Source organism: Prunus avium, chromosome 7 (genome assembly GCF_965620075.1).
Source record: "Prunus avium chromosome 7, drPruAviu1.hap1.1, whole genome shotgun sequence".
In the NCBI taxonomy this organism is placed as follows: domain Eukaryota; kingdom Viridiplantae; phylum Streptophyta; class Magnoliopsida; order Rosales; family Rosaceae; genus Prunus; species Prunus avium.
In genome coordinates, this window is record NC_142290.1 from 4,033,977 (window position 1) to 4,048,058 (window position 14,082).

The 14,082-nt window shown below is 39.7% G+C and overlaps 1 protein-coding gene and 1 pseudogene across 2 annotated transcripts; both read right to left on the reverse strand.

Moving 5' to 3' along the window:
- Positions 1–406: 406 nt before the first annotated feature.
- LOC148292853 (uncharacterized) lies at positions 407–2,420 on the reverse strand. Its single transcript, XM_088244469.1, has 2 exons — positions 2,220–2,420; positions 407–818 (listed from the first exon to the last, which is right to left on the reverse strand). The coding sequence occupies exons 1-2, from the start codon at positions 2,291–2,293 to the stop codon at positions 407–409; spliced, it is 486 nt and encodes a 161-aa protein (XP_088100595.1). The 5' UTR covers positions 2,294–2,420.
- Positions 2,421–3,190: 770 nt separating this feature from the next.
- On the reverse strand, positions 3,191–5,788 carry LOC110757914 (TMV resistance protein N-like; annotated as a pseudogene). The gene is made up of 4 exons (XR_015825776.1): positions 5,292–5,788; positions 4,108–5,194; positions 3,698–3,988; positions 3,191–3,599 (listed from the first exon to the last, which is right to left on the reverse strand). The product of XR_015825776.1 is annotated as a TMV resistance protein N-like (transcript).
- Between the last annotated feature and the right edge of the window lie 8,294 nt (positions 5,789–14,082).

Consider the following 14,082-nt stretch of genomic DNA (forward strand, 5'->3'; position numbering starts at 1 on the left):
TGTTCATTACTCATCGTAGTGAGTAAAAGTATTACCCAAAAATAAATGGACTTAGAGAAAGAAAAAAATTTGGGCGAGTTCATGTTATAATTGGGATCCACATCCATAGTCCCAATCATTTCTCTATGTGTAAAAGCCAAAAGGAGAGAGTCTGACTCCAATCATTTCTCTCTATCAACTGGGTACGCTTTAATTTTTGCCACTATTATTTTCAAAAACCAAAGTCATGACAGCAAGAAAATACATAAAAGGAGGATAAGGATGACATGAACTAATCTTGCAACTCAAAAGCACCTTGGGCATCCTCAGCCACAAGTCTTGCAAACACCTCAAATAAAAATGATATTGCACCTCAAAACCATAAAATAATAATAATAATAATAAATTTGAATTTAAGGATAAACATTCATAACCGCTTGATTGACAAAGCCCCCTGCTTTATGATCTCAGCATCTTCACCATACAAAAGACAGATCCCACACTTTTTTACCTCCGAAAAGGGCTCATTAAAAATATTCATTAAGCGGAAGTGAACAGAGACCTCAGTAACAAGTTTGTAAAACGCAGAGGGGCTTGGAGTTGGAGCTCCCTCTACAACTTTGTCATAGACTTTATTATACCACCACACCAACACCTCATGTGAATCTCTGCATTCAAAGACATCTTTCGGGAGCGGACAATACAAACGATGGTTGACTTTATGGTTTTCACCATTACTAGTTTTGAAGTTGTACTTGCATCCAATCTTCATATCCCGTAGAGCATAGCCTTCTTGGTATGAAACAACAAGAGATATCGCGAAACCCAAGAAATCTGTGCTAAACCAATCATGAGGAAGCTCAATCTTTATTGAACATCCCTCACTTTTATGGCTGAACCAATTTGGAATTTCATTCTGTCTGCCGCGCAAATCTCACGGCCTGGAGTTCCGGGCCGAGGGAACGTGCGTTAACACGGGGTTTCCTGCTTTTGGGTGCGGTGCGGTTGTGCGCGGGCGTGCCAGCACGGTTTACCGTGCGTTGATGTTTTGGTGAGCGTTGGATGGGTGAATGGTGCGCCTGTTTGATCTGTCTTCTTGGTCAAACGATTGTAGCCGAGAGAGGAACTGGTCTCGGCTGTTAGGTTCACGGCTTAAACTACAAGGCCGTTGAGTGATGGTGTTGGTGGTGGGTTTTGGGCGGTGCTCCGGCGCGCTGCTCAGGGAGCGACGGTCGTGTGATATATGGGGTGAGTGAGGCGAACAAACAGAGATGGTGCTCCGGCGCCTTGAAAATCAAGGGTCGTATGATATATTGATGAATGGATTCTGCTTACAACCTAACACTACTCCTAGGAAAGCAAGTAAAGATATTGAAAGTGCATTACAGAAGAAAATAAGTTGCTCCGTGGGAGGCTTGTTTTGGTGTTTGAACCCTTTGAAAGTAGCTCGAGTCTTGTATTTATAGGAAGAGTCCTTGGATGAGTAATCGAGGCTGAATTTACGCATAGTGGAGTCTGATTAGCGCAAGTGGGCAATCCAATCGACATTTGGGATCGTGAAGTATGGTGATGAGACCCCAGAAATCCTGGTGAATCTCGGCCGCCGCGCTCAATCGTGGGTTTTGAACCTCTGGCCGTGGAGACGCATTTATTGCCTGGATAGCTGGTGAACCAACATCTCAAGCTGTCAGAATCTTTGTGAGAATGTCCACGTCTAATCACTCTGATCTTCATCACCAAATCCTGACTTCAGTCACTTCCCACCTTCCCTCATGCATTAAATGCTACTTTGTGGCCAATGGGTTTTGCTGCATTAAACAGGCACTACTTCATTAAATGAAGCCTGGGACCCTGTTGTCACGTGATGATTTGCCTTTAATGCCTTGGCCGCAAATTTGTTCGTCCTCGGCCTCGGTCTATGCTTGAGGCCGAGATGATCGTGCCTTAGCATTTCCTTCTTTTATTTTTAAGAAGGCGAAGTACCCTGGCGAAACGCTGCGTTTCAGCCTCTGCAAACAAGTGCCAGGGCCGAGATAAAGGGCTCCTTCGGCCTGCTCATGGCCGTGATTTATCAGGCACAAACACATTCCCAGGACATCAAATGGCAAAGGAAGATACTTTGCGTAAGGATTCCTGTACCATGGATATGGACATCATAGTTATTAAACTCGTGAAAAAAAAAAAGAGCAACTTCTTCAACATAAGTGAGAGAGAGAGAGAGAGAGAGAGAGAGAGAGAGCACCTCAATTTCGTCTTCTTTAAACTTTGACGACGCAGTTGCCATTCGCATAATTCTGAGCTGTGCATCAGCCATTATGTTGCTTCGTGCATTCTCATCCAACTTTGGGCAATTAGAACATATATGTTTCTCATGAAGCCCTCGATAAAATATATATTCTTCCCAACCTTGTGTGATTGCAGTGCTTGAACTTGACACTGTCTTCAGTGACGTGCAAAACCACCTGCTTCAAGACTTTGCAGCAATGGGGGGAGCTCTGGTAAAGATTTAAGGCTCTTGCAACCGGTGTGGAACAAGTGAGACAGCTGAGCAGCTTGTTTGATGCTTATAGGTATGCTCTTAATTTTGGTCCGACTCAGATTTAACATTTCTAATGAGATTATGCGAAAGAGGTCATCAGGGATAACCTCAAGGTTGTTGCACTGACCGAGCCTTAATTTTCGAAGCGCAACTAGATTTCCAACTTTAACCGATGTACCTGATAACTTTAGAAACTTTAGATGTTCCATAGCCTCCGAGATTTCTGGGAAGTGTTGAAAGTTAGAGCAACCATTGAGATAAAGGCTTTCTAGAGATTTCAACTTCCAAATGTTCGTTGGGAGACTCACTGATGCAGGACGCGTAGGACCTAAATTTATTAGTTTCCTAATGTATTTGTTAGGTTCCTAGATTCTCTAGTTTTCCAAGTTCTAGTAGGATTTCTACTTTTCCAGATTTCCAGTTTTAAGTTTCCTATTTTATTTGGGTTAGTATTTCTGTTTAAGCAAGGGATTTTTATCCTATTATGTCTAGGTTTTAGTTTGCTATAAATACCCCATGTAGTTCTTTAAAATTCAAAATTTGAATGTTAAGTAAACCATTCCCTAGAAATTTCTGATTTCGTCCCTTCGATCTATATTTCTTCTCCTTGATCTCTTATATTCTTCTATGTTATATTGTTTAAGTGCTTAATCTAGGGCTGTACTACATCACTCACAAGGTTTTTATTACCGAATAGTTCAATTGCAGTTGTATTCTTGGGAACTCCCAGAACTCGCAAAGAGAATTGCAGCCGCGTAGACTAAGGGAACACGAGAGTTTTAAGCTTACAAGTGTTGCTTGGAAGACTCTTAAGGTGTTGACAATATGTCAATATGTAATATCTATGTAAATTTAAGAATTCAAGATTGCATGGCATCTCGGGAAGATTTTTGAGATTTGTGCACCACCCAAGGTTAAGATAAGTAAGCTTGTCAAGATGTTGAAAATATGAAGGAATTTCAACCAAACTTTCACAAAAAGAAAGATCTATATGCTCAATTTTCCGACTCCGAGAGAGATTTGGGACTTCAGTTAGATGTTTGGAGAAACTAAGATCAATCCATTTTAAGTTCACAGGACTCTGTAACAAATTAAACAAGAATTAATAACTTAGCTTGCAGATTATTACTTTCTAGGCCACATGTTATACAAGAACTAAAATAAGCATATATAATATACCTGGTCTTCATTCCAAAGTTGCCCCACAAGTCGGCTGCACGACATTTCAAGGGCAATAAGATTTTGAGCAGAAAATTTTGATGGCAAAGATTTCAAAGGATATTTGCACCAGTGAAGATGTCTAAGAGAATTGGGAAGATCAAGAGAACCAATTAACTGGTTCCTCAAAATGTGAGATGAATTGACACGTAGCCATCTTAGTTTATACATCTTTTCGAACTTTGCGTCTTTCAAGTTTAGCTTTTCAATCTTAGGCAAGTCAAATGATATGGCTTGAACATGTCCATCTCTCTGACAATCAAGAACAAAATATAAATGTAAATATAATATACAAAAAATATGATTAATCAAAATTACATTTGTAGGAATAATTTGACTTGTTCATTGTAAATGTGAATATTATTACATACCTGATTATTTCTCAATACTTGATAGATATCCTCTGCAATGAACAACCTGCTGCGTTGTGCTCGAGCAATTGCCCTACCCATTTCTTGGACCAAATCATGCATCTCTATCCAACCTTCTTTTGAAATTGATATGAGAGACCTATCAATAAGATCAATGATTCCAACTTCCCCATGGAAATTACGACTATCTAACATTTTTTTTACATAATTCCTCCCATAGCCTTTATGAAAACATGCTATATCAAGAAATATCTCCTTCTCATTGTCTTCTAATCCATCGTAACTTACTCTCAACACCTTCTGGATTTCTCCAATTGGAACTTGTTTCACTTTTTTCCATTGAACTTCCCACTCATGTTTGCTCTTGCAACGAAGGAATGAGGACCCCATAACTTTAAGAGCTAATGGAATGCCCTTAATATAATCCACCACCTCTCTTGACAACTCAGTGTAATATGTTGTTGGAGACTTATTTCCAAAAGCATGCGAATGAAAGAGCTGAAGAGCTTCATCAAAACCTAATCCCTCAACATTGTATATCTTTTCATCTTCAACTTTTTGCTCAAGTAGGCCTTTATCTCTAGCAGTTATAATGATTCGACTTCCTTGGCAAAGTTGATCATGATCACCAACAAGAACTTCTAGTTGTTTTCGAGCATTCACATCATCAAGAACAATGAGCGCCTTCGTACGCCTGAGCCTATTCTTAATATGAAGTGGTATAGACGGAGTGTCAATATTTACATCTTTATCCTTTAATAGCTCACCAAGAAGTTTATTTCGCAAGTCATTTAGTCCATCCGTTTTTTCTGATTTCTCCCTGACATTTGCGAGAAAACAACAAGCTTCAAATTTAGAGGACTGCCTCTGCCTGTGAAATACAGCATCAACAAGGGTGGTCTTGCCAATACCACCCATGCCCCAAATACCTACACAGCGAACACCTGGTGAATCCAAGCATAATAACGACTCAATTTTCTCTATTTTCTTTTCAATTCCAACCAGATCCTTTAAATCCCCTGATTCGCGATTCAATTTTGTCAAAACATCTTGAACAACTTCCTCAACAAAATCGGCCTCTGTCTTCCTGGCAAATATCGTTATGAAAGACAAACAATAGTATGATTAAGTATGAATCAAATGACATCAAGTAGAAATTGATACAAGCTAGAGATTTAGTATACCCTGTTTTGCTTGAATAATGAAACGCAGACATATTGGCTGCTTCCTCCAAAGCAGCCCTCCAGTTGGCCACCTCATCCCTACTGCGCTTATGTGGACGATCTTCAAGTGCATAAGTTCCCTGCTGTTTTCGTACATGTGATGGATCTGTGCGATAAAAAATGGGTATAACAATTTGTTTATTTCTTTTCTTGCATCCTAGTATATGCACAAGTTCTTTCAAACACCATGTGGAAGAAGCATAGTCTTTTGAGAAAATGACTAGTGCAATTTTCGATTTCTCGATTGCTTCTACAAGGGTAGGTCCAATGTCGTCTCCTTTCTCAAGTCTGTTATCTATGTAGGTCTCAATGTTCTTCCGACGTAAAGCCGCGTGAAGATGGCTGGTAAAAGTATTGCGTGTGTCTTCACCTCTGAAACTAAGAAACACATCGTACTTTTCTTGAAGAGGAGCAGGAAAAGGAAGAGAGGAAGAAGAAGAATTCATATCCGTATCCAAAACCTGTAAACTTACAAGTCAAAACACGTATCTGGGCTAGCTCCAAATAGGATGTATATATTCAGAATGAGAAATGAGGGATATAAAAAATCTCCAAATTGGATGTATATATTGATTTGTTGTTTAGAAAGAAAGATAGAAAGCAGGGGTTTCTTAGAAATTGTACAAAGCTGACTTGACATGACTTGACATGCAGAAACTGTACAAAGCTGACTTGACTTGACTTGACATGATAGAAAACAAGGATTTCTTAGGAAAATAATCAGAGATGGAAAACGGGAAGTGAAATATGGACAATGCTTGGCTCCTGATATATCAGGAGCCATTCCTACTCAACAGCTAACGTGGCTTCTTTACAAAACAACATGTGTTGTTGTTTTTTTTTTTTTTCAACTCCTTTAACCCAAGTCTTTTGCTGGTTTTTTTTAACTTGGGTATAAGTTAAGGAGAAACAGACGAAAACAGGGGAGGGTGACTTGCAGGTTTTTTTTTTTTGTTGAATTTTTTTTTATTTTCATGGTTGTTGAAGAAAGGAGGAAGAGAGGGAGAGGGAGAAGGAGGAGAAAACTTACATGCTAAATAGAGGTGAAACCAAAAAAATTTGCCGATGCCGTTCTAGCCACACCAAGTCAGGCAAAAATGGAAAAAAAAAATGGCCAGAGACACCATACTAAGCCAGCAAACATGGATTAATTGCAAAACAACACACTCACCGTTTTGTTCTTCTTCTCCACCATAAAACCAGTCTTCGCTCTCTTCTCTCCAATTCTGTACATTTCAAACCTTGCCAAAACCCTAGATTTTTTTAATGGATTCTCGATTTTTGCTCACTCTTTCTCTTTGTTTCCTTTGCATTTTCCCTCATCTCTCCTATTCCAGAAGAGGAGAGAAGAGAGAGTTGGGGGAGGAGAGAGAAGAGAGAGAGACGGGGAGATGAGAGAAGAGAGTTGGGGGATGAGAGGAAAGTGGGTGAGAAGAGAGAGAGTCAATGAAACAAATTTTAAAAAAATTAAAAAAAAAGAAACATGTATCACTTTTTAAAGAGGCAACATCATTGTTGAGGAGGAATGACTCCTGATATATCAGGAGCCAAGCATTGTCCACTCAGGACACTCAAGAATTCACACACTGGAGAAAAGGAAAGGGCACAATGGCCCCCTCACCTTATAAGCTTTACGTACAAACTTTTACTTTTCAGTTGGAATTTTTCTTTAATAATTTTTTTTTCAATGAGTTGAGTAACTTTTGTATTTTCTTTTCGTTTTTTTAATGAGTTGAGTAATTTTTCTTATACACGCTTTACATATTCATACAATGCAATACACAGAACCAATTGAAAATGGGGAAAAGAGGGGCCATAAATTAACAGTGGGGTGGACCTGCCAGGCTGCCCCATGGAAGAACTTCTCTCTCTCAACCAAGTCCGTCGTCTCTCACATTGGGCTTAACACAGCAGTGGTTCTAAGGTTTTGGAGGTCCAAGGCGAACCACCAAAATGTGATATTCTACCTTCTATATGTTTATGTATTTTTTTATGGTAGAAAAAAAAATCATATGAACTCAAAGTTATAATTGTAACATAAAAATAAACAAACAAAATATAATTCACATAACAACTTTATAAAATTCATCAAAACATCACTTAAATGTCACTTGTCTTGCATTTTTCGATGTCAAAGTATCAATTAACTTTACATAATCCACTTTTTCAACCATATCTTTTTCAATAGAAAATATAGGCAATAGTCTTGTGGATTTTACCTTCTTGTTCTTCCTCCGTAGATATTTAATAAACTGCTCTCTTTTTTTTGGTCGAGTAGAGCATGATTTCCTATATGCTGCTATATTTTTTTTTTCCTAAGGTATATGCTGCTAGGTTAACCTGTGTAACTAGGTTAACTTATTAAACTGATTTTTAAAAATAATCATTGGTCCTTTATTGAGTTTCCTTTTTAGTGAGTTAAACAGACAGAGTGTGGGAGTGAGAGAGAGCGTGCTAAAAAGTTAGAGACAGTAAATATTAATTGCCTTATCCATAGATTGAAATACTTTTAGTAGGAGCAAAAGCAAATGTTGATGTGTAAATTGGTTTACTGATTTACTGTTACTGTTTTACTGCTTACAGCTGGAATGTCTAAGTAACAGCTTAGATGTATTTTCTGCTAGGAGAATTTTGTGTGGCTCAAATGCCTATAGGAAATTGCCAAGTGTCATACACACATTGGTGGTTCAATTTTGTACCTTTGCTGATGTAAATCGTTTGATAAAAAGAAGAGAAATATAGCTGAGCTTTTTAGCACAGCAGCTAATACGTTTTTCTGCAGAAACATACATTCTTCCAGCTCCTTCTCTCATCTCCTTCCCTTTTTCTCCCTAAAATCCAAATCAGTACCTAATACTTTAACATGGTATCAGAGAGCCAGGTTCGTTCTTGAATCTGGGTGTCGATTCCGCTGCGGGTATTTGAAGATTTCAACGCAAAATCTTCATATCCTAAATCGATTCAGTCTCACATGGCTGGTTCGGTTGGAAGGGAGTCACGAACTCCAATATTCAATGGAGAAAACTACGAGCTTTGGAGGATTCGTATGAAGACGATTCTCAGATCGTACGGAATCTGGGAATTGGTTGAAGAAGGTGTACCAATTCCAGATCCAAAAGGCAAGAAGAAGGAGACGGAGACATCAGACAAGTCGTTGTTGTCTGAGCTCTTGAAGCAAGATGCAAAGGCACTGGATCTCATCCAAGGAGCTGTTTCAGATGAGCTCTTCCCCAGAATTTCAAATGAGGTGACTGCAAAAGGAGCTTGGGATCTGTTACAGCAAGAATACAGAGGAGATGAGCGTGTTAGGTCAGTCAAACTACAAGGTTTGAGAAGAGATTTTGAGTATACTCGTATGCGTGAAGATGAATCTCTATCTGCTTATTTGACTAGACTATTTGAATTGATAAATGAAATGAAGAGCATGGGTGCCCAAATTAAAAACTCTGAAGGAGAGTTATCTAAGAGTAGAATTGTGCAAAAATTGTTGATAAGTCTTACTAAGACTTATGACCCTGTTTGCACGGTCATTGAACAGACCAAGGATTTGGATACAATAGAAGTGCAGGAGGTTGTGGCCACCCTGAAGGTGTTCGAGCAAAGGCTTGAGAGACACTCTGAAAATATTGTTGAGAAGGCATTTGCTAGTATGAGTATGAAGGGAGCCAACTCCTCATCTTCTGCAGGCAGTGGTCAATCCAAGAAGAATTGGAAGAATAAAGGAAAGAAGTGGGAAGATAAACCCAATTCGGGTGGGAAGAATGAAAACTGGAGGGGTGATCAATCTAACAAGAATGATCAGAACAAAGGAACTTGCAAACACTGTAACAAGTTGCATTATGGTGAATGTTGGTTCAAAGATAAAGTTAAGTGTCATCGATGCAGCAAATTTGGTCACATTGCTAGGAATTGCTCTAGCAATATACAGAACAAGGCTGGACCAGTTGCTCATTTTGCAGAGAATCAAACATCGGAGACAACCAACATGTTCTATGCCTCTCATTCGCTGTCAAAGCCAACTGACTTTGGTGCTTGGTATATTGATAGTGGGTGCAGTAACCATATGACAGCTCACGAGTCACTACTCTCTAACATTGATAGGAGCTTGAAGTGCAAGGTGAAGATGGGAACAGGGGAATTGGTTCAAGCTTCTGGAAAAGGGACCCTTGTAATTGAGCTGAAGGATGGTCCCAGATACATACAAGAAGTGATGATTGTACCGGGCTTAGATGAAAATCTTCTAAGTGTTGGACAAATGATTGAGCATGGCTATTGGCTAGTATTTGGTGATTCCATGGTGAACATATATGCTGATAAGGAAATGAAAGAGCTGGTGGCTAATGTTCCAATGAAAGGGAATAGATGCTTCCCTATGAAGTTTGAATTCATGAACCCCGTGATGGCAAATAAAGCAGAAGTTGAGGATCACTCATGGAAATGGCATAGAAGATTTGGTCACTTGAACTATGTTAGTCTGAAGATGCTACAAGATAAAGAAATGGTGGTTGGACTCCCTAAGTTGGAAAGTTTTAGAGATGTGTGTGAGGGTTGTGCTACGGGCAAGGCTCACAGAGAAGCATTTGACAGAACTGAAGTGTGGAGAGCTTCACAACCATTGGAGTTAGTACACTCAGATGTGTGTGGCCCGATGCAGGTCACTACAATTGGAGGAAACAGATATTTCCTCACTTTCATTGATGATCATACAAGGATGTGTTGGGTGTTCTTTTTGCAACACAAATCAAGTGTTTTCTCAGTGTTCAAAAGATTTAAAGCCATGGTGGAGTTGCAAAGTGGATTTCAGATCAAGAAGCTAAGGTCAGATAGAGGTGGTGAATACACTTCAACAGAATTCAGCAAGTTTTGTGAAGACTTGGGGCTTGAAAGGCAATTAACAGTGGCCTATTCTCTTCAACAAAATGGAGTTGCAGAGAGGAAGAATAGAACCATTGTGGAGATGGCTAGAACAATGCTTCATGAAAAGAGAATGCCTACCAAGTTCTGGGGAGAAGCAGTTAACACTACAGTCTACATTCTCAATAGGTGTCCTACAAGTGCTCTTAAGAACAAGACCCCGTTTGAAGCATTCAGTGGAAGAAAACCTGGAGTAAAGCATATGAGAGTGTTTGGTTCTCTCTGCTATACTCATATTCCATCTCAGCAGAGGCATAAGTTGGAAGAAACTGGTGAGAAAGGAGTCTTTGTTGGATATGGAACCTGTGAGAAAGGGTACAGGGTGTTTAACTTGAGAACTCAGAAAGTAATTGTGTCAAGAAGTGTGATATTTGATGAGAAATCTCTATGGAATTGGGAAACAAATGAAGATGTGCACATGTCAATTTCTTGGAACAATAGTGAGGAAACAGGGATGCCTGAAGGTGAGATGGAGTTTGAGTCTCCTAATCAAACTCTATCTTCTCCATATGCCCGATCTCCATCAAATGATGCCTCACCAAGTACCCGATCTACATCAAATGAAGCTGAAACTTCTGAACTTTATGATCACACACCTGTGAAGTGGAAGAGTCTAAATGACATCTTTGCACAATGCAAAGTAAGCATTGTGGAACCTGAAAACTTTGCTGAAGCAACTCAAGATGAGGCTTGGAATCAAGCTATGAGAGAAGAGATCACAATGATCGAGAAAAATTCTACATGGGAGATGATTAACAGACCTGGTAACAAACCAGTTGTGGGTGTGAGATGGATCTTCAAGACAAAGCTGAATCTTGATGGTTCTATCCAAAAGCACAAGGCACGGCTTGTAGCTAAGGGATACACACAGAAGCCAGGAGTAGATTTCAACGAAACTTTTGCTCCAGTGGCAAGATTGGATACAATTAGAACTCTAATTGCTCTGGCTGCTCAAAGGAATTGGAAACTTTTCCAATTGGATGTGAAATCAGCATTTCTAAATGGAGTGTTGAAGGAGGAAGTTTGCATCGAGCAACCTGAAGGTTTTGAAGTTAAGGGAGAAGAAGACAAGGTTTATAAGTTAAAGAAGGCCCTTTATGGCTTGAAGCAGGCACCAAGGGCCTGGTATGGTGAAATTGATACTCATCTACTCAAGTGTGGATTTCAGAGGAGTATAAGCGAAGCTACTCTGTATGTGAAGATCAAAGAAGGTATGGGTACAGTTATTGTGTCAATATATGTAGATGATATTGTTTACACTGGAAGTTGCAATGAGATGTTGAAAGAGTTCAAGGAGGATATGATGAACAAGTATGAGATGACTGATCTTGGCTTGTTGCATCACTTCCTTGGAATGGGAGTAATCCAGAAAGAAGGGAGAATCTTCATTCATCAACAGAAGTATGCCAAGACTCTACTTAACAGATTTGGTTTAAAGGACTGCAAACCAGTGAGCACACCACTAGTTCCAACAGAGAAACTCAAAAGAGAAGATGAAAGTGAGCTTGCAGATGAGGAGACCTATAGGAAAATTGTGGGGAGTTTGCTGTATCTTACAGCAACTAGGCCTGACATCATGTATTCAGCTAGTTTGCTTGCCCGTTTTATGCATGGTCCCTCAAAGAAGCACTTTGGCGCTGCAAGAAGAGTATTGAGGTATGTACAAGGAACTCTGGATTTTGGCATTGAATATGTGTCTGGAAAATCTGCTGTCTTAATTGGTTTTTGCGATAGTGATTGGAGTGGTTCAGAGGAGGATATGAAAAGCACATCTGGGTATGCTTTTTCATTTGGCAGTGGTGCATTTTCTTGGGCCTCAGTGAAGCAAAACAGTGTTGCTTTATCAACTGCAGAGGCTGAATATGTCAGTGCTGCAGAAGCAACAACTCAAGCAATTTGGCTAAGATTTGTGCTAGGAGATTTTGGAGAAGAACAACTTGAAGCTACACCAATCATGTGTGACAACACATCAGCTATAGCTATGTCTAAGAATCCAGTGTTCCATCAAAGGTCAAAGCACATAGGAAGAAAATTCCATTTCATCAGAGATGCAATTCAAGAAGGAGTGGTGGATCTAATCTATTGCAAAGGTCAAGATCAAGTTGCAGACATCTTCACGAAGGCATTACCAAAGGAAAGGTTCTGCATTCTAAGAGAGCTACTCGGAGTGAAATCAGCAAACCATTTAGAAGGGAGTGTTGATGTGTAAATTGGTTTACTGATTTACTCTTACTGTTTTACTGCTTACAGCTGGAATGTCTAAGTAACAGCTTAGATGTATTTTCTGCTAGGAGAATTTTGTGTGGCTCAAATGCCTATAGGAAATTGCCAAGTGTCATACACACATTGGTGGTTCAATTTTGTACCTTTGCTGATGTAAATCGTTTGATAAAAAGAAGAGAAATATAGCTGAGCTTTTTAACACAGCAGCTAATACGTTTTTCTGCAGAAACATATATTCTTCCAGCTCCTTCTCTCATCTCCTTCCCTTTTTCTCCCTAAAATCCAAATCAGTACCTAATACTTTAACAGCAAAGCACACAGCCTCCTCACTAGCTCTAACAAAGGTGTGGGCAGCATCCAGCTTCATACATCAACGCCTTTGAAATGCACGGTGAGGGTGGGGGCTTTGAACTCCGCTTCAGATTCACTACTCTTGTAGCAAAGACTCAAAGGAACATTAGGGACATCCATGCGTTCCCTACCAATCGCTTTATCAACTTCAGCTTCCAAATTTGCGTAGAAATCGAATGGAAAGAAGGCCAATGTGGTGCCCGAATCGATAATAATGTTGCCCTCCCCATTGGCGAAAGTTGAGGGTGAAAAAGCAAATTTAATGTCACCAACACTTATTGCTTCCACGGTTAAGAAGTAGAAGGTTTCAGGGTATAGGCCTTGGACAATGGGAGTGGACACAAACTTGAGAGCCTGAAACCACAGCATTGGTACCAAAGTTCAACTTGCTTGTGATTGAATTGAGACCAAGCAATGAGAAAATTTCCCATCTATAGAAGCACCCAATTGTGTAATTAGGGATTCATTACCACCTCCAAGACCAACTATGCCAGAACTTTTCTCATCAAAGGTCCCATTATTATCACCATAACTGACTGGTGGAACCTAGGGTTAGAGTTTCCTGCTAAAACATAGAGAATATTGAGAGTAGAGAGTGGAAAGTGTAGAGAGAATGAGAGTTGTAGAATATTTTCTGATTTTCACTTATATTTCATTCCTTACAATCAACACATATATATACAAGTTCCTAAGACATTAGTCAAGCCCCCCAAGTTAGGCAACCAAACTAATTAGGCAACCAAACTAGTTAGGCAACCAACCTAGTCAAGCCCCCCAAATATTGTAGGTGCCAAACATTAATTGACTACATAATTAACACATTAATTTACTACATAATTAACACATTAATTGACTATTGCTAACACTCCCCCTCAAGTTGGTGCATAGATATCATCAATGACCAACTTGCCAAAAGAGAGACTGTCGTTATTAATATTTCCGCATCAAGCTTCTTCTTAATAGAATGTCGATCCACTTTAACATGCCCCCTCACGTGGGACCACTACATGGTGGGCCACACGTGGAGCAAAGGCCACATCGAAGTTAATCATTTCGGTCTGTCGGTGGCAACACCAAATCCAAGTGCAGCCGGTTGGTCGGTAGATCACATAAACCATGCGAACAAGGCAAAGGCAAAACAAAGAACACAGAAACCCTGTGAACATGGCAAAGGTAAGGTAAAGGACACAGAAACCCTGTGAACACGGCAAAGGTAAGGTAAAGGACACAGAAACCCTGTGAACACGGCAAAGGACACAACCAA